Genomic DNA, 23,715 nt, shown 5'->3' on the forward strand with positions numbered 1-23,715 from the left:
GTTGCCCTGTTTCAGAGATAAGCACCGCTCCTATTCCCACGCCTTTCATGTTTGCAGCCCCATCAAAGAAAAGTTTCCATCCTGGCTTCTCACCTTGTTCCAACTCTTAAACATGCATCACCTCTTCATCAGGGAAATAAGTCTTCAAAGGTTCATAATTTTCATCAACCGGATTCTCGGCCAGATGGTCCGCCAAAGCCTGTGCTTTCATCGCCGTCCGAGTTACGTAGACAATGTCAAACTCTGTGAGCAGGATCTGCCACTTTGCAAGCCTCCCTGTGGACATAGGCTTCTGAAAGATATACTTTAACGGATCCAAACGAGATATGAGGTAAGTCGTATAAGATGACAAACAAATAGTGTTTCAGCTTCTGTGCCACCCAAGTTAGGGCGCAACATGTCCTTTCAAGATGAGTATACTTAACCTCGTAGTGTGTGAACTTCTTGCTGAGGTAATTGATGGCCTGCTCCTTCCTTTCGGTGATATCATGTTGACCCAATACACAGCCGAACGAATTGTCCAGTACCGTTAAATATAGAATCAAAGGTTGCCCTGGTTCTGGCGGAACCAACACGGGTGTATTTGACAAATACCCCTTTATCTTATCAAACGCCTCCTGACATTCGTTTGTCCACTAGACCTCAACGTATTTCTTAAACAACTTAAAGATAGGCTCACAAGTTGTCGTGAGTTGGGCGATGAATCTGCTGATATAATTCAATCTCCCCAGCAAACTCATCACCATGGTCTTGTTCCTCGGAGGTGGCAATTCATGGATGGCCTTGATTTTTGATGGATCCAGTTCAATACCCCGGTGGCTGACTACGAACCCCAACAACTTTCCAGACGGCACCCCGAACGCGCACTTTGCAGGATTAAGCTTGAGATTGTACCTGCGAAGCCTTTGGAAGAACTTTCTCAGATCCCTGACATGGTCATATTGCTGTCTAGACTTTACAATCACATCGTCCACATACACCTCGATTTCCTTGTGTATCATATCATGGAATATTGTTGTCATTGCTCTCATATAAGTTGCCCCAGTATTTTTCAAACCAAACAGCATGACCCGATAATAGTATGTTCCCCATGGCGTGATGAATGCCATCTTTTCTGCATCTTTCTCGTCTATTAAAATCTGATGATAACCCGCGTAACAATCCACAAAAGAACCAATTTCATGTTTGGCACAATTATCAATCAATATGTGGATGTTCGGCCGCGGAAAATTGTCTTTTGGACTTACCTTGTTAAGATCCCGATAATCGACACACACCTTGGTCTTGCCATCTTTCTTCGGCACAGGCACAACATTAGCTAACCAGGTGGGATACCGCGTGACCCGAATGACCTTCGCATCGAACTACTTGGTAATCTCTTCTTTGATCTTTACACTTATGTCTGTTTTGAACTTTCTCAGCTTCTGCTTGACATGAGGGAATGCCGGGTCAGTGGGTAATTTGTGAACCACTAAATAGGTACTTAGACCCGGCATGTCATCATACGACCATGCAAAAATATCCTTGTACTCGAACAATGCTTTGATTATCCCCTCCTTGAGCTATGGCTCCAGATGAACACTTATTTTAGTTTCACGAACATTGTCTGGGTCCCCTAGATTAACTGCTTCTGTGTCATTTAGGTTAGGTTTGGTTTTTTCTTCAAAATGACTTAATTCTTTACTAACTTCCTCATAGGCCTTGTCATCATCATATTCCACCTCATCATGACACTCGATTTCTTGCACTATTATTTTTGAATTAGATTGGCTTTTAAAACTGGGCCGAAGATTCCTCATGCATGTCATGTCATCGATATCAGCATAAAGAGAACTGTACAGAAAAGAAAAAGAAAAAGAAATGGAAACAAAATTAGGAATTAAGAAAGAAAAGGAATTACATTTCATTGAATGTAAAGATAACAGGGTTTTAATTCATCCAAACGGACGGAACATAGCAATTGAATTACAAACCCTGGAATAATCTAGGTGAACAAAAGGAAACAAAACCCACTACCGCGACTCCCTCCGAGATGGAAGAGGAGTGGCTTCCTAGTTGTTGACATTAGCATGTGCCCCGATGTACTGTATATATGCTTTGCTCGACCCTTCCCCGGCCTCAACCATGTTCACCTCAGCAAATACCTTCTCAAGCCCTTTCTCCAAGTTCCCATCCGCACCAATCAGTGGACCCGACACCTTTTCCAATAATTACTTCCCGATACTTGGCCTGACGAAGGACCTGGACAGACGTGGAATTGGTTTGGGAAGAACCCAACCTCTTTTCTTCATCTTGCGGGCTCGTCTTACATCCACTGCCGTAGGCAAGAAACCCAGCCCAAAGGTATCCAGATTCTTGGGCAAATAAACTGGCTGAACAATACCTTGCAAATCAGCACCCAACCCTTTGCCTGGTACAAACCCGTTTTTCAACATTTCAGAGGTACCATGACAGTTGCAGCTATTATTCTGGGGACCGGGATGCTTTTCCCTTCAGGAACCTTTTCTACCGAGACTGTATCAAAAACCTGGTAAACCCACGGCCCTTTATCATCATCAGTCTCTATGAAGGGTACGATGGTATCACTTACAATGCTCATGTTGTCTTCCCCATGTACTACGATCTCTTGTTTATCCCACTCGAATTTAACCATCTGATGTAGTGTAGAAGGCATTGCTTTGGCAACGTGGATCCATGGTCGCCCCAACAGAAGATAATAAGACACCGCCACGTCTAACACCTGAAACTCCATGGTGAACTCGACCGGACCAATTGTCAATTCAAGTATGATGTCACCCACTGTGTCTGTACCACCACCATCAAACCCCCGAACGCAGATGCTATTCTTATGAGTTCTGTCATCATCAAACTTCAACTTGTTCAATGTAGACAAAGGACAAATATTGGCAGTGGACCCATTATAAATCAGTACTCGAGTGACTACCGAATCTTCACATTTCACAGTCAACTAAAGAGCTCTATTATGTTCTGTACCCTCCACGGGCAATTCATCATCAGAAAATGTCACTCTGTTTACCTTAAAGATTTTGTTCGCGATTTTCTCCAAATGATTCACTGAAATTTTATCAGGGACATGAGCTTCATTCAATATCTTCATCTGAGCCCGGCGATGTTCATCCGAGTGGATAAGTAATGAAAGCAATGAGATTTGGGCTGGCATTTTCCTTAGCTGCTCAACAATAGAATAATCTTGCACTTTCATCTTTTTCAAAAACTCTTCTGCCTCTTCCTCTGTAATAGCCTTCTTAATTGGCACCGGATTTTCCTTGGGATCCCTAGCCTTTCTCAACTCTTCGGGAGCAAAACAACGTCCCGAGCGAGTTAAACCTTGTGTTTCACAGACTTCCTCTTTGATTTCCTTCCCCTTGTAGGTCACAACTACCTGTTCATACTTCCACGGGACGGCTTTACTGTCAATTACTGGTAACTGGGTTACTGGCTTTATAACAACTGGTTCTATGTGAGCCCCCTTCACGACTGCCGCATGTGTGCTTGATACTCCCCGAACCACTACCTTGATCGGCTCTGGTTTCTTCGCAACAACGGAAGATCCTTTCCCCATCACCACAACTGGCTTGTTGTCTATTCTTTTCAACTGGACCGATGGTTTCACACTAGCTGACTTTTCATTCCCTTTGGCTTCACTAGAACGGATCAGCATGATTGTCTGTGAGGGTTTTTTAGACTCTGCTCCCTTATGTATCAGTTCAATCATGTTGGTTTCATGATGCGCCGGCAACGGGTTCTGGTTGATATTAGGCGCCTCCGGGGCCTGAACCTCGATTCTGTTTGTGTCAATAAGCTCTTGCACAGCAGTTTTCAATCTCCAACACTTCTCAGTATCATGTCCGGGAGCCCCTGAACAATACTCACAGCTCACTGAATGGTCCAGATTTCTAGGAAGGGGATTTGGCATTTTGGCCTCAACCGAGTTCAACAGGCCTACCTGTCTCAATTTGTGGAAAAGAGTGGTATAGGATTCTCCCAGCGGAGTGAATATTTTCTGTTTCTGCATTCTCTCGTTTCTGAAAGCCTGGTTTGGGCGGAAGCCGGACCCTGGCCTATAAGCCCTCGGGTGTGGATATGTGTTCTGTGGAGCTGGGTATGTGTTTTGGGTAGCCGATGCACGCCATTGCGCGTGAGTCGAAGGCTGGGTATAAGTTTGGGCATGATGGACGGAAAAGTGTGGCTCTGGTGGTGGATAATAGTGTTGAGGAGGGCCATATGGGGTATACGGATAATTTGGGTGGTGGAGTCTGGGTTGGTTGTAATAGGGTGAAGGGCTTCTAGACCTAGACCATGCTACGGATTCGACAGTTGCAACCTCTTCTTTCTTCTTCTTCCCAAGCACACCCCCAGTGCCGTTTTGAATGGCTTGGGTGGTTGCTTTGATTGCTGAATAACTCATGATCTTATTGGATTTGAGTCCCTCCTCAACCATGCCTCCCATTTTCACGACTTCATTAAAGGACTTGCCCACTGCTGACACCAAATGACCAAAATAGGTGGGCTCCAAAGCCTGCAAGAAATAATCAACCATTTCACTCTCTTTCATCGGGGGTCAACCCTCTCCGCTTGCTCTCTCCAACGAAACCCATATTCTCGAAAGCTCTCACCGGGCTTCTTCTCGATCTTTGTCAATGACAGTCGATCTGGGATGATTTCAAGATTGTATTGAAACTGACAGGCGAAGGCTTGGGCCAAGTCATCCCAGGTGTACCATCTGCTATGGTCTTGTCTAGTGTACCATTCAAACGCCGATCCGCTCAAACTTTGGCTGAAATATGCCATCAGCAATTCATTTCTCCCTCCTGCTCCTCTCATCTTGCTACAGAATCCCCTTAAATGTGCTACTGGGTCGCCATGCCCGTCGTACAAATCAAACTTAGACATCTTGAACCCGGCCGGTAACTGAACATCTGGGAACAAACATAAATCTTTATAGGCCACGCTTACTTGGCCCCCTAACCCCCTCATGTCTCGGAATGATTGCTCCAGGCTTTTGACCTTTCTGATCATCTCCTCCTACTCAGGGTTTTTGGGCGACTTCTCGGTGCCTGCCGTGAGATCAAGATAAGGGGTATAAGAGTAGGGTTCTGGTACTTTGAAGGTAGGCTCAGGGGGATAATACTGGTTGTCGTGCGTTTGGAACAGAGGTTCACTGGGGGATCGGTGTAGGGTAGCAGGCAGAGGTGCCACAAAAACGGGAGTGATTGGTGGAGGAGGGTATGAGACTTGTTTGGATGGAGGAGCCTGTGATGTATGAGAAGTGGTGCCTTGGCATTGTTGGTAGAGGGGAAATGCTGGAGATGAATTCACAATAGGTGGCTCCTAAGGCTGAGCCAATGGTGGGATATAAGCGGGGTTAGCGGGATAAACTGGCAGTGGATACCCCTTCGCCCAGGCTTGGTACATTTCAGCCATCTGTTGCTTCAGCTTATACATTTCCTCCCTCATTTCATGAACGTCCATTTCTTCTACTTCTTTCGATGGGTCAGCGATACTCGTATCAGATTCCGGGCCAGTCATGTTCACTTTATCTTTAGACCGGGTGTTGTATGGATGGGTTGCCAGAATGCCAAACAACTAACCACCTACCTGGACTCACACATTTAGACAACAATTCCGTTAGCGATTAGGCTTTAACAGATTGGATAACCGCACATTGGGCATGAATGCACCTATACAGTTAACCATTTCTATTATGCATTTGTTCGACCGCATGCGTCATCCCGGCGTTTCCTTAGTTCCAACTGTAAGCTTTCTCTTTTCTTTTTGTTTTCTTTTCTCTTTTCTTTTCTCTCTTTCTTTTCTCCTTTTTTATTTTTCCTTTCCTTCCTCCTTTATTCTATTCCTTTCTTGTTTTTCCACTCTTCTCTTTTCTTTTCTTTCTTCTCTTATTTTCATTCATTTTTTCGTCTCTCCGCTTTTCCCTTTCTTCTTTCCCTTTCTTTGTTTGCTTTTCTGTACTTGGTTACGGTCAAATCCTAAGGAGATTGCCTACGTATCGTGACCCCGCATGAATCCAACCAGGCGTAGTTCGTGAAAATAAGTGCCAAAATAAAGGAACAAATTTTTGGGAATTTTCAGACTTCCATTACCACAACATTCTATTACAAACTAAACATTTTGAAATGGAAAATAACAAACTCCAATTAAACTCAAAATACAAACTCTGAACATACTAGCATACTTGGACGCAAAAAGAAAACAGACTGACAAACAACAAACTCTAGAATGGAAAATACAGACTCGATCTATGAATACATTAGTGCTTCGAAAGTGGGTGCCCGCGGGGCATCGTTCGGCCTCGCCGCGGGCTTAGGTGCCAAATCCCTTTCAAGTTGCTCCAGCTCATACATGGTTCGCTTGAAATAAATCATTACTGCCGAAAAGAAGGTAGTGCGGGTCATGTCTTCACATGCCCGACATCTCCTGAGGATGACATGGGAAATGGTCTCAATCTTGTCTCTTGTTCGACCCTTTTCTATAAGCAATCGCCTTACTTGATTATTGCGAGCCTTCAACACATGAGAATCCTGAAGATGCTGATCCTGCAGCTGCTGTATTTCTACTTCCATTCGGGCCAGTAAGTCATAGCAGTGTCCACTTTCGGTCTCAAAAGCTTTAGCTTGCTTAGCTGCCTTATCCCCAAGGGTGACCACTTTTCTTTTCAGACTGGCAATGGTCTTTTCATAATCCTTCTTTAATTGTTGCGTGTAATGGGTGCGTTCTTCTGTTCTTTTTACCCACTGTGCCCGAAGTTTCGCTATGGTGCCTTCGGATTTTTTCAGCTCATCCCGGCACTCACTAATTTCCTTTTTCAGCCCCTTTATCAACCGCTCGTCCGATCGGCTCCTTTGTTGGTTATTGGCAGCTATCCTCATTTGCTGGACTTGGGCCCTAAGCGACTCATTTTCTTGGGCCAACCTGTTCTTTTCTCCCTGATTAGCAGCAACTTGCACACTGTTCTCAAATTTCAGAGCTCCAATCTATTGTTTCAGCTTGCTGATTTCGGCCTGATAGCCTTCTTATTTTGCTAGCCAACCCTATTGTTCTTGTGATGATTCAGTGAAATCCTGGATGTGGGGTCTTTTAGCTGGCCTCTGATGCTCAAGTTCTCTTCTATACCATGCGAGGTATTCTGGCGATATTTCTCCTTTGGCCCGATCCTGCACACAAGTATCTACTTGTAAATATTGACATTCATTCCAAATCTCGCGGATTTTTGCTTCGGGAAACTGTCCGTTAGGGTTAATCTCGATTACTTGAGCACTAAGATCTTCCTCCCGTGGCACTGTTTGGCATCTCCCGAGTTGTCTCAGAACCCGACATGGAGCATAAGGCTGGATGCTCTTAAGTCCCATCAAAAGAAAATGCGACCTAGCTGCTGGCATGTATATGATTTCTTCAACAGGCAACCATCCCAACGTTCTGACTGTCCGTGAGAGTACGGAAGTATGATATCCATGATGTTACTCATTCAGGCAGACTAACCCCGTCAATCCTTGTGTAAAACTCTCCTATACATGTCTTGTCAGACAAACCATAACTCAAGAGCTGGGAACGGTGGCATAGATGCTCTGTCATCCACATTTGTAGCAACAAGTTACACCCCTAAAAAAAGTTGCCTCCGGCTTTGCAGGCAGTGAGAGCTCGGAAAATGTCAGACACGATCATAGGCGCAAGAGTGCTTTCATTTTGAGTAAGCAAGGTACTGACGACCCCGGCTACTTTTATATCAATATTCTCGTCTTTCCTTGGGAACACCAGGAGGCCCAAAAAGGTTATCATGAAAGCCACCCGTCTGTGCTCATCCCATTTTTTACGGTTATTTTTACTGCATAGCTTGATGTCCGTCTTGTTAAACCCTCCCACATGGTCGTACCTGTCGTATATGAAGCGCAGAGTACAGAAGCCTTTTGCCAAATCTAGATTATGGACTGTCCTGGGTATCTTTAATGAATCTAAAAACCGATGCACCGTGATGGCTCTTTGAGCAACCAGATATTTTCCTCTTAACGGAACCTCAGCATTTCCAATGTATCCGGCTATTTCCTCCAAAGTTGGGGTGAGCTCAAAATCTGAGAAGTGAAAGACATTGTGCGCCGGGTCCCAGCAAATGGCCAACGCTCTTATAATATCACCCCGAGGCTTGATTTCCAATAAACCCGTAAGACCTTTCAAATATTTCTTGACTTCGTCTTGTCCTTCTTTGCCTAAATTGTTCCACCATAGCCACAACTCGAAAGGGATTTTAGTCATTATTGAGAAAGATTCGTTTTGCATCGTGTTCATCTTGCACATTTATTAAAGTAATTTAAGCAAAAACAAAACTTTTATTTGACTCAAAACAAAACTAACTATTTCCTTTTCCAAATTTAAAATGAAAGACTCGGTTTTCAAACACGGCCTTTCAGCACTCCCAAGAACGAAGGTTTTAAGGCTGTGAGATTCAACCAATCAAAAATCAAAATAACCAAAAATGGCCGTCGTTGCAAAGTCAGCCTTCCGACATCCCTTTCGGGAACATTCGGCTATTTTTGACAAAAACGGCATCACCTAACTTATTTACGACGAAAATTGATATATATATATTATTTTTTTTGCTATTTTTGCAAAGGGGAGGTTGGACCCGATGAGGGTTGCCTACGTATCTCACGCCCTGTGAGAATCAAACCTGCGTAGTTCGGGCAAAGAAACTAACTATATTTTTGAAAACATGGCTCTTTCTTTTCATTTTCCATGGCAAGACAAACTATTTTTCCTTTTCTATTTTGAAAACAAGACAAAATAACGACTCTCCTTTTCTTTTTCATTTTCAACAAACAATAAACAACCTATTTTTCCAAACTAAAACAAAGACTCTTTTTCTATTTTTCTTTTGCTTTTAGTAAAACAGACATTTTTCTTTGTCATTTTCTCAAAATTTCGGCAGAGTTTCGACAGTATTTGGTCATTGGTTTTTCTAAAATAATCAATTAACCCCCTAACTGTTATTTCTCTCTTTTCTCTTTTCCTCTTTTTCTCAATTTTCCAACATTCCCGAGATATAAAAGCCAGTCAACATGATGGTTCGAAACAAATATATGTACAGAACAAATAGGATGCATCAGGATGGTCTTTTCATTTCAGGTTGCTAGCCCTAGACGGATCCAACCCCTGTGTTGAGTCCCCTAAGTCAAATGCAGCATGATACAATTAAGCGCTCCTACTAGGGATCCGGCATGAAGTCAAGTTATTCTAGGTTCAAAACCTGGGTATGTGTTCTAAACAGTGCACTCGAGCAGACAACTCGAGTCGAGGAGGGGGCAGCGTACCGGGGACCCGCGAGATCGTCCGGCTTTGCAACTTATCCAAGCCTCCTTTTATTTCAGGGTATGACACTAATAGAATAGGGAGTCTCAACCAGTAAGCACATCCCCGGAGGTGAGAAGAGAAAGGTTTCGGCACAGCTTATATACAGTTCAGATAATATCAAAGCGGTAAAGCATTCAGCACATTTAGCATGAAACATGTAAGGAGATCAGATAAAGCCAACACAACAATTATTCTAAGCTCGAATTCTTAAACCCTGAACCAGAGATTCTGGGTTCGCTCCCCAGCAGAGTCGCCAGAGCTGTCACACCTCCTTTTTCACCTACGCCCGCAAGGGCATAAAGGAGTTTTTCCAATTAAAGGACAATCGGAACGGAATTTAGTTATTAATTATTCAGAGTCTCCACTTGGGAGATTAATGGTGTCCCAAGTCACCGGTTGTATCCCGAATCGAGGAAAAGTATGACTCTGTTAACAGTCCGCGAACCAGAAATCCGGATAAGGAATACTGTTAACCCGGGAGAAGGTGTTAGGCATTCCCGGGTTTTGTGGTTCTAGCACGGTCGCTCAACTGTTGTATTTGATTTTATCTGATTTCAAAACATGGTCTAGCTTATGTGCTTTTTAATTTTAAACTGCTTTTATTATTATTATTTTAACTAGAATTGCAACGTCGTGAAAATACGTCTTGAGCCACGTCACATCAATGCACCCGTGGTTGTCGACATACTTCGACTTCGTTGAGATTCGGATTTGGGTCACATAAATGCGCACCCGAGTTTAGAAAAGTGAACTAAAAAGCGCATCCAAGGTGTCTAACGCGCTATCATCTTTAGGGAAGGCCGTGAAATTTGCTAAACGACCCATCCCGAATTCCAAGTATTTCATTATAACTAATTATTGAGGGCCCCGCAATTTATGGGTTTTGTTTGGGCGAGGCTCATCTCATTTTTTTTAAAAAGGCAAGCCTAAAAGCAACTATGATTCTCTATTTATTTTTTTGTCTCTAAAAGGAAGGAAAAGGTCCTAGTTAATTAATATTAGAATTCGGGCTTCAAGTTCAAGTCCGGGCCCAAACTAAAGGGAGCCTAGTAAAAATGTGGTGAAAAAATCTGGTGATAAGTCAGTAGAAGAGTCTAGTGTCATTGTGATGGAATACTTGGGTGAAAAGTATGTGAAGTCTGATGAAAAGGAGAAGAACGTTCGCAAGTCTACCAAAAGAAAAGCTGATACCGATGAGGAACATGGTTCCTCCAAGAAGGCCAGAGTTGGTGAACCAAGGAGTTCTGGGAAAGAGACTGAGGAGCCAAAAGGTGCTTTGGGGCTACACATTTGCCCCTGACATCTTGGAGGAGGCTGGTATGAGACAATTGGTTGAGATCTTTGAGTTCCGATAATGGACACACTTGTTCACAAGTGATGCGACAAGGGTGTATGAAGAGGAAGTTCAAAGTTTCTATGCCGACTTATTCAAGGTTAAGGATCACATCTGTGTGTTGGTAAATAGAGTTGATATGATAATGGACTCTGCCTTGTTAGGGTCTATTCTTGGTGCGCCTGCTGAAGGGCTGTCTAGTGTTTAGGGTTTCTGTTCTCAAAACTTCAGAAATGCCATCTTGAAGGACAGAGCAATTCAGCAGGGGGAACGGGTTCAGAAGAAGGCCTTCCTTCTTGTGTATCAACTGTTATTTGAGATGGTGAACAAGGTATTGTTGCCTCGAGCTGAGAGAAGATTTATCACTTCTCGTGCAGACCTGAACCTTATGGAAGCGCTGGACAACTTCACTACCATCAACCTGCATGGGATCATGATAGAGCACATGAATAAAGTGGCAGAGTTAAAAGATGGTAATCATGGGCTGCCTTATGGATTCCTTCACACCAAGGTTTTTGAGCACTTCAGTTCCTCTGGGACATGTAAAAGTGGGCACCAAGAAGCAAACTTTCTCCAAAGCTACTCATGAAGAATGTGAGTGTATTGAGAAAGTTGGAGGGGTTGGAAGCACTTCTACCATATCTCAGTTGATAAATGCTCAAAACAGTGCTACTGCTGAGATAAGGCAATTGAAAGCAAGCCTATCCTTAAGACTCAGTTAAGTCAGTTGCAAGAGGCACCTGATTCCAGTAGCTCTCAAAGCGAAGAGGTTGCTTGTCTGACAAAAGAGAACGCTGAGCTCAGGAAACAAGTGGAGGACCTAAAAGAGAGACTCCCCAATGAGCAAATGTTAGCAAATGCTCGAACGGATTTAGTCCTCCAAACCTTTGCCTCTGCCTTTAAGCCTTCTCCTTCCAGTGCTCCCTAAATAGTGCTCCCTAATTAGTGACCCATTAGTGTCAAGTCTATGATCTAGTTTGTGGTCAAGTCCCTCAGTGTCGGTTCTTATGATGATGTTTGTGGTATTTTTTTGGTTGTTGTTCTAAATTATGGATGTGATAGTAACATTGACTTTGCTCCTGTTGAAAAATCCAAATTATGATAATGCAAGCTTTTCCCTTTTTGTTGTTTATACCTTGCTTTTATGCTCTGTTTTTAGTCATGATTGTGTGCACATAAGTGACATGAGTTAACTTAAAGCTAGACTTCTTTATCGCTTGAAAGCATGTTACCGATCTTTTTATGATGCCAAAAAGGGGAAGAATAATTGCATAATTATTTTATGATTGTATTATGATGTGCACTAATTAAGGGGGAATGCAGATTCAGGGATTCAAGGGGAAACTTAAGGTCTTTCTAGTTCATGTCTGGTTCTGTGTGGCTCTTTTTGGGATTTTCAATTATGAGTTTGTCATCATCAAAAAAGGGAACGATAGGTTACAAATTCCTTGTTTACAAGTACCTTGTTTTATGATTTGATGATCTAATAAACTTACTATTAAGAACCAGATAAGGAACCTGTTACACATTCTCAAGACCTTAAGATCGAAAGGTTCTAGTTTGGGGTATGGTTCAACTCTTCAGAGTCGAAGGAATAGTTGAGGGAACATGTTGCTACCAGCTCCCGAGGTAACTGTATGAAGTCAACTCTCCAGCTGGAAAAGTTGTTGTCTGCACACGCTAGAGTACCGGAACAGTGCAACAGTCAACTTTCTGAGGAAGACTTTTTACCTGTCTTGCTTACATCATTGAAGGTGATGTCACAAGTGTATTATTAACATCAAGGAAGGTAAAACAAAATCACTTGAATACTTAGAGAATTCACTCAAGCTCTCTCACGTGATTGATCATCCAGCAAGCAATTCTCAAGTGCATCAAGAACAAAGAACAACACGATTACGGACCAGTTCTTATACAAGTTATTATATGTCCTTAGTTGAGTTATAACTTTGTAATAGTTCTTCAAGTGTAATTCCTACTTAGCTTTTTTAGGAGTATTCTGTATGAAACCCTTGTGTTTGAGTCTTGGCTAGAGTTAGTCGAGTTGTAAAGTTTTTATGATAGAGTTATTACAAAGTGGCTTGTAATAGAGTATTACAAGTTAGTGAGGGATTAAGAGGTTAATTCCTAGGTTGCATAGGTTGTAATTTAAAAGTTGCTCAATAATGAAGTTGAAATCTTACAAGGGTAGATCGTAGTTTTTAATCCCGTTGAGCTGGAAATTTTCCACGTAAAATTCCTCTTGTCATTTATTTACCACACTGTGCGTGTATTCTGTTGAACCTGATAGAGAACCTGGTTCTCTATTTGACCGAGGGTCACCTTGGACCTCTTACAGAAGGCGATGATGACCGGGTCCAAGGGACCTAACATGAAGGGATAAGTGTAAACACTTAAAACAAAACCTCCACGCGGATAGTAATCGCTTCCTCGGGCGAAGGCACCACCACGTGCTTACCAACCCAGTTGCAATCCTCATTGACCTTGGAAAGAAGACTGTCGGTGACCGAGCATATATATCTCAAGACCGGCTCGCACTGACCCGGTTTCGAGGAGGTTTTCTCAACCTTGAAATCAGCACCGGTCGAGCACCCGCCAGGAATAAACGCTTCAAGAGGAGGTTCTGCCGCTGGTTCCTCGCCGGCCAACTGTGATGAAGAGGTAGTTTTTTTTGTGGAACTGTCTTAGAAGTCTTCGCCATTTTTCATGAATAAAGATGAAGAAGAGGAAGTTAAAAGGTTATGTTTAATGGTTTGGAGTGAAGACAAGCGAGAGTTCTTGCAAAAACCTCAAGAAATCTAGGTACAAGTGTTAGAGAGTACAAAGATTTTTTAAGAACAAGAGTAGAAGAGGTTTAGATGTAAAGTTTGAATGGATGGAGTATTTATAGATTTCAAATGACGGTTCAAAGTCTGTAGTGGTCGACCGGCGACTGACGAACATTTAATGCCATTAAGACGTGTCTGACGAGATGTTTCATCCATTTTTGTCGTTTCTGATGCAAAGTATCGAGATGAGGATCAGAGGCTCATATCGTTTCTCGTCGTTTACACTCCGAAAAACGCGGGGACTATGTGTATATAGTCGAAATCGGGCTCATCTATTGCATGACAGATCGGGATTAAAACAAGATCGACCCTGGGTTTCATCGAACTAGGATACGAGATTAGAAAACCGGTCTTCGAGGTTACCGAGTCCATGACCCCGAAATAGACCCCGATGCCGAATGAACCCAAGGTAACATTGTCGAACTAGATAACGGAAGGCCGAAATATCCGCAACCGATCGGTTATCACGGCGGGGATAACCATGAGATTTTTTTACCTTTCATAGAATTGTACCTAAAGTAGGATTCCCCTACTATATAAAGGGTGTATGATTATTTGCAAGACACATTGCGGACACACATCCCAAAGCATTTATGACATTATTTTCTTTCTGCAAGCTACTGTTTTTCTGTGTTTGACATCATTTGAATTACATTCAGTTCGGGTGAGATCTATTTCCCAAGGCTATAACTGTTCAAGTCACACGGTTTGAACTTACTTTATTATTGTTTGCTTTATTTATAATTCAATCTATCGCTTTGTGTCAGATTAATCCACATATCCTTAAAACCACTTATAAATTCAATTGTTATCCGATTTTGAGGGTAAACTTAAAACCACTTATAAATTCAATTGTTATCTGATTTTGAGGGTAAACACATTGTTCGACGCAATTTAGCATAAACATCTCAATTATTATTGTTGTTGCTGGTCCTCTAAAGACCAGAGAGTCGCTTCCTTTTCCATCTAACAGGCGTTCTTATTTTTGTTCTAAAGGCAGGAGAATCGCTCCATTACTGGATTATTCAAAGCTATAACGAGCTATTGTATAGTTGTTCTATGAAGGTCATAGGTTCGTCCCTTCTTGATTTAGAAGCTTCTTATAGCATGTTTCGCCAAACTTCTCCAAAGCCAAGCAGAATTAATTTTGGAGAAGCACCAAAAAAATAGCTTCTCCCTAAAAGCACTTTTTAAAAATTTAGTCAAACTCTAATTGCTGTTCAGACGTGCTTTTCAAATTAATGTAGACAAACATAAGCGTTAAAAAGCACTTTTGAACAAAAACACTCCTCGAAATGAGCTGATTTTTTAACCTTAGGCCAAACAGGCTACTTAATTTAGCACCTCAAACAAACTAATCTTAAACCTTTATTCTCTTAAAATCCTGCTCCACAAGAAACTTCCTTAAACAAATACCAAGATTCCATAGGCGTGCATGCATAAGCTGACTTAACCAACTAGACAAAAAATATTAACATCACATCTTTAGTTTCCCTTTTTTCAGTTAAGCAATTACAAGGTCAGAGCCCCAACAGAACAGAGAAATAAGCGACTTGCTAAAACATCAGTCCTGTAAAATAATGCTATGGACATGAGCTACAACGGCGTAAGAAAAGTAAGAATCATCAGAACACAAGGACAGCTCAATGTCTCTGTGTTACAGACGGCGGGGACTGGTGGTTGACAAAGGACAAATATACTGCAGAAAACAATCTATAATTAGTGCATATAATGTGGGATAGGAATTGGAGCATGAAAATAGTGATCAGAGGCTAAAAGCACAAAAGCATACTAACATTTCATCCAAATGAGTCTCATGAGACGAGTGGAAATTGCAATAATTGAAACAAGGAAAAATGGTAAAAACTACCCCTCTACTATATGAAAAGGAACATTTACCCTCTCTGAGGGTGCCTAACGGAGGAAGGGTAACTTTGCACTAGTTTTATAACGTCGGGGGCAATGATGAGCAGAAAGTATAACAGAGAGCATATATAATCATTTTCGCATAGTAGAAGCGTATTTTTAACCCTTTTCCATTGAAACAATAAAGAGAAAAGGGCACCACATGCATCTTCCATTAACAACTCTAAAACCAGCCATATTGGCTCGTAGATTCCTCGTTAAAGTAACATCTCATGAATACTCAAATCCAGTCTTATTTTTAGAATATTTACCTACCGAGTCCTGACCCAACTACCAAAATGAGCTAGCTGAACTGGAGAAGCACAAAATGCTTCAAAAGCCATAAAGGTTAACCAAAATTGCAAATGAGTAAAAGAAACTAAATAACCAAATTTCCAGCAGGACAAACTGTCCTTTTCAAGTTTATACAGAGTCCATATGAGATTATGTGAGCTTGTCTTCTCCTTTAAACAAGGGCAGCACGGTGCACTAAGCTCCCGCTATCCGCACGGTCCGGGGAAGGCGCCGGACCACAAGGGTCTATTATACACCGCCTTACCCTTTGTTTGTACTTAAAAGTGTTAACTAGGTCAAGCAAAAGATTCAGGGTAATCTAAGCAATTAATGTTTCTTCCCCTTTCTAAGTCAACATCAACAGTAATTTACTAATCCTGTACAGCAATATCAAAACACCAGGTCAACTCCTTACAAAAAAAAAGGTCAAAAAACTTTCTTAAGACATAACTCTTAAAACATATCATAGCTAATCCGTCTTTAATCCTTTTCCCACCTTTACTCAAGTTAGCCTCTTCTTCTGGAGGGTGGTTTCAGCACAAACTTACAAACCGTTATAAGTGAGTCCATAAAAAGTTACCGTGCACATTGTTTCATCAATAATATAACAGTTGCTTTGACATATTAATTTGATTTTTCCAATAAGAAAGCATTTGGAATATACTATGCTCATGCGAGCTTTCTGGAGTGTGTGATATGTACTTAATAAAGAATACCATTTAGGTCATCATATTATAAATTTTACTCTCTAGACACTGCACCGAAATTTCTAAGAGCATCAATGCTCTAACTCAATCACTAAGTTCATGTATGAATTACTATAAATCACATGAAAAAACTTTCTTGTTTCCTATGTTACTGTAGGACCCATATATATCAAAATTCGGACATGATCCATATGAGATGCCGCATCTATATCCCTAGAGCTCACCACATTCTCACATGTAGTGTACAGCAAATAGTAAACATTAGACCTATCAGTCTCTCTCAGAGAAACCTCATTAGGCATAGTCATTTAGAACCATACTGCACAACAGCAGGTCAGATGCAAACCGTATCTCCTTCACAGGGTTGTAAATAGTGCTCACCTCAGCGCTAATAGCGTGAGGCGTAGCGATGCGAGCCTCCAGCGCTAATTGCCTCTGTTGCATTGCGATTTCAGAAAGGCGCTCGCCTCTACCTGTGTAGCGAAAGGAGACTGTAGCATCGCTTTTTGAAAGAAAAAAAAAGCGCAGCAAACCAGCGATTAAAAGAAAAAGACCAGCGATTAGGGCTTTCAACCATTTCTTTCTTCTTCAAGCTTCAAACAGCAGACCAGCAATTTCTTTCTCCTTCAAGTCGACCCAGCCACAGCAGAGCATCAACGATTCTTCTTTCTTCTTCATCAAGTTCTCTTCTTCTCCTTTGTTCTTCTTCGAGTTTCTGCCATTTTTTTCTTTCTTCTCCTTTCTTCCTTTCTTTCTTCCTTTTTCTTCTTCTTCTATTCTTCTTTTATTTTTTGCTCTGTTGTTTTTGAATTTTGATCGAGCATACAGAGAGCTTTTTCTTTCATTTCTTCCTTCCCTCCTTCCTTTTTCTTCTTCTCTTCTTTTTTTGTTTTTGGCTCTGTTTATTCAATTCCTTCACGGGTAGAGGCAGAGAGCATTATTTCAAACCTGAAATTTCCTCCTCTTTTCAGTTATAGAGTAGAATTAATTGCATATTGACTTGATAATTTTTTCCTATAAAATAGTATCGAAATGGCGTCATCCGATGGTAATAAAAGAAATGATATAGCTTGGAATTAGGCTATACAAGGCTCATCAAGATCCGCAATTAAATGTGTGTTTTGTGAAAAAAACATATCATGGTGGAATAACTCGTCACAAACAACATTTGATTGGTAAATTTTAAAATGTAGTACAATGTCCTCTTTGTCCGCCTGATGTTACGGAGGAAGTAAAAGCATTTGTTGAGAAGAAAAATGTGACAAGAACTCAAATGAGTTATGAAGCATCGGTGAATCTTATTGATAAAGATGATAAAATGGGACCCACCCCCAAAAAAAAAAAATCAAAAGATATCTTCAAATAGTTATAGTGGGTCATCCACAGCGCGTATGGTGACAAAAGGTCTTCTCAATCTTTATTTCTCGGCAAAACAACAAGAAAAGGGAAAAGGTGATTCTGGTTCAGGTTTAGAAGCCAAGAAGATTTTGAGGGATCGTGCCATAAGTGCCTTTGCAACATGGATGTATGATGCAGGGCTCCTTTTCAATTGTGTTAACAACAAAACTTTTGATAAATTCATTGAGGTTGTAGGACAATATGGCCCAGGAATGAAGCATCCTAGCTATCATGAAGTTAGAGTAACTCATCTTAAAAAAGAGATGAAGAAGATAGACAAAATTGTTGAGGAGCATGGAGTGGAATGGAACAAGTTAGGATGTTCCACTATGATGGATAAATGAACAGCACGAAATGGAAAAATGGTCATAAATGTGTTGGCGAATTCTTCAAGAGGTAGTGTTTTTCTTGTATCTTACAATGCTAGCAACTCTTCTACGGATGCAACCAAAATGTACAACTTGTTTGCAAAGACTATTGAGAAAGTTGGAAAGGAAAATGTTGTACAAGTTGTTACCGATAACGCTAGTGAGAATGTTAGTGCGGGTAAAATGATGCAAGGTGTATATACACACATTTATTGGACTCCATGTGATGCCTATTGTATCAATTTGATGTTTAGTGACATATCAAAAGAAACCCCATATGCTTCAAGTTACTTTAATATAGTTATCTTTAAAGCTTTAACTTTATTTTACTTATGTCCTATTAAGTATTAACTATAAAATTGTCATTGTTATTTTTAGTGTTTTCACTAAGCCGTCAAGATATATTCTTACATCAGCCAGAGGCCACTGTTATAGAATTTGATGAGAAAATTTACAAATGAAAGAAATTTGGTGAGGCCGGCCAAGACTAGATTTGCAACGGCTTTCTTGACTTTGCATAGTTTTTACTTGCAAAAGAAAAACTTGAGAAAGCTAGTTCTTTCAAATGAATGGAAAGAAAATAGATATGCAAAGGAAGCTGCGGGGTAATAAACTGTCAAAATTCTTATTTCTTCATCATTTTGAATGGTGGTCCTTTGATTAGGGTACTTCGTATGGTTGATGGGGAGAGAAAACCACCAATGGGCTATCTTTATGAAGATATGGATAGAGCCAAAGAAACTATTGAAGCATCATTTGAGGGAGATCTGAGGAAATATGAGAAAGTTTTTGAGATTATTGATAGAGGTGGTTAGATCAACTCCATCGACCTTTGCATGCAGCAGACCATATTTTGAACCCGGGATTGTTTTACAAGAACAATAGAGATGGCATTTTAGATTCAGATGTGTGGGTTGGATACCATAAATGTATTGAGAAGTTGGTCCCCGATGCAGCGATGGTAGATCAAATAGGGGAGGAGTTTGGTAAGTACACACGAGCAGATGACCTATTTGGTTTATAGGCGTTAGAGCCACAGACATAAGGTCGCCAGGTAAATAACTTTAATATAGATATCCTCATAGCTTTAATTTATTCGATTTATTTATACTTATTAACTTTTAAAATATTTTTCTATAGTTGAATGGCGGATGCAATTTGGTCGTCAAACTCCAAACTTGCAAAAGTTTGCCATCAAAATACTAAGCTTAACTAGTCGTGCATCTGGATGTGAGAGAAATTGAAGCGTATTTGAGCATGTAAGAAGCAGATTTAATATATTAATATATTCTATATTGTATTATTAGTAGTACCTATTAATTACTCTCTATAACTTATACGCAGATTCACTCCAAGAAAAGGAATAGGCTTGAGCTATCGCGTCTCAATGATCTAGTGTATATTAAATATAATAGAACATTGAAGCGTCTTTATGACGCTCGCAACATCATTGAGTTGGATAACATTGACGATGCAAATGAATGGTTAACTGGAGCCCCCAAAAATCATGAAGATGAATAAGTGTATGTAGGAGATGATCTTGATTGGGGTAGTGTTTCTATGGCTGCTGGAGTTGAGGAGAATATCTATAGTCTTAGAAGGAGTTCTTCAAGTTCAAATAACAAGGGAAAGGGAGTAGCTACAAGTTCAAGTCAATCCCTAATTGATGAAGACTCTGAGGATGAAGCAGATGATAGCCAATATAATGCTAACATTTTTGAAGTTCAAGAATTTGAAAATCTTGAAGAAGAATAGATATTGCTTGTTTTAGTTTATGAATCTACTATGACTATCTATTGAGTTTTTATTTATTAATATATTATTGCTATTGAGTTTTTAGTTTTAATATATATGTAATATTTTCAATTTTTTTTTTTGTATAAATTGTCGCTTCACATCAAAAAGGCGAGCGCTTCGCTTCTCACGCTCGCCTCAGTGAAGCGGGCCTTCGTCACTATTTGTCCCCTCACGCTATCCAAAACACTTCTCCTTCACTACCTTAGTGAATATATGCGATACAGGACAAAAAATAATTTAAAATATTAACTACTGATTTTTTCAGCACTCTTGATTCAAAGTACAAAAAATGGATGAACTATCGACAAATACTATCCTGTCTACCAAAGATGATACATGAGGTAACTATGATTTAGATGTCCATAAGTGATGAGTAGTATGAAGTAAATTTTAGACAGAAACAAACCCAAATGAAATAAACAGCAGTAAAGATACATATTTCAGTAGTTAAATATATACTAAAATGTAGCTCCTATTGGGGGAAGATACTCTTAGATGGAGCAAACATAGTAGTGAAATTTATGCAGTTAGCTCAGCATACAAAGATCTAAACCAGGTGGGTTCTCAAATCAGCTTATGGCCTTGGAAGCACATATGGAAAGTAAAGATACCATACAAAGTGGCATGCTTTACTTGGCTGGTGACCAAAAAAGCAGTGCTCGCTCAGGAGAACCTAAGGAGGAGAGGATTACCAATTTGCTCAAGATGTTATCTGTGTGGACAAGATGCAGAGACAATTAGCCATCTGTTTCTACATTGTTGAGTGACTAGTCAGCTGTGGGATCGGTTCCTCAACCTCAGGGATTTTAGGTGGACAATACCAAGGAAAACTTCTGAACTTTTGTCTAGCTGAAGCACAGGGGGAAACTCTAACTCTAACAAAGATAGATGGAAAATTGAAGATACAAGTAGCCGTGTAGCCCCACAGAGAAGATCAAGATGAATTTTATTCTTCTTTTTAGTTTTTGGTGTAAATTAGAATATACTGATGATCTGAATGCAATCATAGAAGCTTTAGGCTCCTTATGAGAAGAACAAGGAGTTAGGGTATTTGGTTTTTGTTTCTACCTTCTCATGATGAAAATTTTGGCTTCCAGTACAAGAGTTTGTACTGATGATTTAATTTATATTGTGCAAACAACACAAGAACATCGACACTAACTGTACGTATGGAAAAAAACTATTAATATCAGGAAACAACTATTGGAAATAGAGGAGCCATAAGGTGCCAGAAATGCCCACTTCTAAAGAAATTGTTATCAGGTAATTTACCTAAAAGGTCAACTATCGTATACCAAAAAAAAAATTGGAAGCAACTTTCAATAGCTTAGGAAAATGTAGAAGAGATTCAGAACCTCAAAAGGTTAAGTAGCAAGAGTGAAAGAAATGAATCGAATTCAACTCACAATGCCATAGCTTTGTTTCCCCAGAAAAAGCACATCAATTTTACTTTGTCTCTTCCACAGTATCATCAGAATCTGAATCACTGACATTATAACCTAAAAAAAAAAAAGAAATCATGAAGACGCATATTGGACTGATGCACGAAACCGTTATAGTCAATAAAAGAGGTAGTCCGCACACCTGGGCGTTTATCACTCACTTTCCATGCTGAAGACCTACTCTTTGAAGCTCGGTTAATCCAAGCTCTTCCCTAGACCCAAAAATAATCAATCAGTCAAAGCATTTCGAACATCCCATGCCAAAAGCACCGACACATCTCCCACACACACAAATGTACATTTACAAAGAAGAGAGCTGATATCAGTCATAATTTCAAGTAAAATTCAACAGTTTCCAATGGATGTAATTATGCTGCTCTTTTCTTTGGACTGATTTGGTTCACCAAAACTCTTCTGTTCATGAAACGTAGTTGAGAAACTTATTTCATCGGAAAGATTAACATTGATAAGTGGTTCAATCCATCTGTTTTCCTTATGTCACTAAGCAATTTACTAAGAAATCTATCCAATAATATCTGCATAAAGCACAAACTATCACTAAATCCAATGTTTTAGCATTTATCTCTTTATTTGGAGTTACTCTAGTTTTTTTTTTTGGGGGGGGGGGGGGTCCCCTCTGGCCTTCAAGAATTAAGAGGAGAGCAAAACAGTTCAAAGGCAATTGCATTTTTATGTTAAGATGACGGTCCCATTGGCTTTACTTATATGTATCTTCTTGGGTCACAGTGAAAAACTTCAAAACTCAAATGATGGCTCCCTGCTTATTGACTATGACTCCACATCAATTGTTAGTTACTTATTCACGTCTTCCCTTTACCTTTAACATAGTTGAACCGTTTTTACTTTGCAACCATGAAGATAATGATAAGAGTTCAAGGATGATTGCCAATTTATGTTTAGAAATGCTCTTTTAGCTACTGTCTTTTACCGTTTCTCTGTCTATATCTAGTAAATAGAAAACATAAATCTGTGCTTAGTTACTAAATCCAAAATTTTGAGCATGCTAAGAGCCCTAGTAAGTGAATATTACAGCATGTAAAGCAAGAACAGAGATAGTAAAATGCATAAAAACATGTGTTCGGCTAAGATAATATTTTCCATCGAACAGGGAATGACTTGTTTTCCCAAATATCACATTTCTTACTCTATATCACATTTCTTAGTCAATATTTTCAATCTTTAATACATAAATTTGTCACCAAATCACTTTCTTCAAATCCTATCGATAAGGGCAGGGCAAGTGTCCCAATTAGGAATTCGGCAGAACCAGTAGCTTTGACACAGAGCCTGTATTTGATTCATTAACCCAGTAAATCTTTTCTAAAGTCCAGAATTCATAAACTCAAAATCCTGGCTACTCTTATGCAACCATCTTGTATGATGATGATAAGTCACCTACTTTATAACAAAAAAGATGAGAAAATGATTTCACCTTTTGCGGGTCTCTAGGGATGCCATAGCCACTATAATACATCTGACCCACAAGAACCTGCATAGCTGTATCCCCAGCTTTAGCCTCCTTAAGAGTGTCTTGAAACCACCGCTTAACGCACTCCCCCACTACGTCGGCAAGCGGATGCCGCCGCTGTTCAGCCAAAGGCTTGGAATTTGAGTTTGAACTCTCTTCCTCCATCTTTGATTTTATCTTGAGCCGCTGCTCCGACGATTCTCCGGCAACTCCTTTTGACTTTGGTGTCTCCCTCTCCGTGGATGAAATTGATGGCCTAATCCTTGATGTACGGTGGATTCTGTTAGAGCTGATGATTCTTGCAAATCCTTGAGGAAGGGATTTCCCCATATAGTGTGTGCAAATGTACCAAATCTAAAGTATCTTATTTGTTTGTTTCCACGAAAAGGATGTTTAAAATTAGAGACTAGGAATCAAGAAAGTGCAAAATTTAGAGATTTTTCTGTTCCTTTGTGTTAGCTGAATCATATGGTTCCCGGCTGACATGCATTTCTTTTTTTAAAAAAAATTTAAGGTATTCCAAGAGTTTTAATGTGTCCATTAAAAATTACTCAAAAGAATAAAAAACTATTGATACTAATCTTTTGCTTTATACTTTACTAAAGATGTTTAAAAAGTTTGATACTATTTATCTTTGTCTATCTATTTGTTTTTCTACCCATAAACTAATTACATTTCCTACCCATAGTAGGTTTTGTGGGGGAATTTTTTCTTTATTCTCCAATTCTATTTTATTTCTATGCTTCTTTTCTTTTCTTTTTTCTTTTTTTTTT

The 23,715-nt window shown here is 40.1% G+C and overlaps 2 protein-coding genes across 5 annotated transcripts; one reads left to right on the top strand and one right to left on the bottom strand.

Moving 5' to 3' along the window:
- Positions 1–14,970: 14,970 nt before the first annotated feature.
- On the bottom strand, positions 14,971–23,416 carry LOC104213009 (uncharacterized). 4 transcript variants are annotated; one of them, XR_011407620.1, is made up of 6 exons: positions 22,907–23,416; positions 21,596–21,665; positions 21,418–21,510; positions 17,023–17,396; positions 16,830–16,921; positions 14,971–15,241 (listed from the first exon to the last, which is right to left on the bottom strand). XR_011407620.1 is itself a non-coding variant. In XM_009762705.2 (4 exons), exons 1-3 carry the CDS (start codon positions 23,270–23,272, stop codon positions 21,458–21,460), a joined length of 489 nt encoding a protein of 162 aa, XP_009761007.1. In that variant the 5' UTR covers positions 23,273–23,416; the 3' UTR covers positions 14,971–15,241; positions 21,418–21,457. The 4 variants fall into 4 exon arrangements, 1 of the variants encoding a protein (XP_009761007.1); XR_011407619.1 differs by having other exon boundaries at positions 16,830–17,361; XR_011407618.1 differs by having other exon boundaries at positions 16,830–17,396.
- Positions 18,209–19,969, top strand: LOC138868926 (uncharacterized). Its single transcript, XM_070146508.1, has 5 exons — positions 18,209–18,392; positions 18,593–18,642; positions 18,752–18,819; positions 18,879–19,021; positions 19,746–19,969. The coding sequence occupies exons 1-5, from the start codon at positions 18,209–18,211 to the stop codon at positions 19,967–19,969; spliced, it is 669 nt and encodes a 222-aa protein (XP_070002609.1).
- Positions 23,417–23,715: the final 299 nt, after the last annotated feature.

The sequence above is a fragment of the Nicotiana sylvestris genome, chromosome 5 (assembly GCF_000393655.2).
Source record: "Nicotiana sylvestris chromosome 5, ASM39365v2, whole genome shotgun sequence".
In the NCBI taxonomy this organism is placed as follows: domain Eukaryota; kingdom Viridiplantae; phylum Streptophyta; class Magnoliopsida; order Solanales; family Solanaceae; genus Nicotiana; species Nicotiana sylvestris.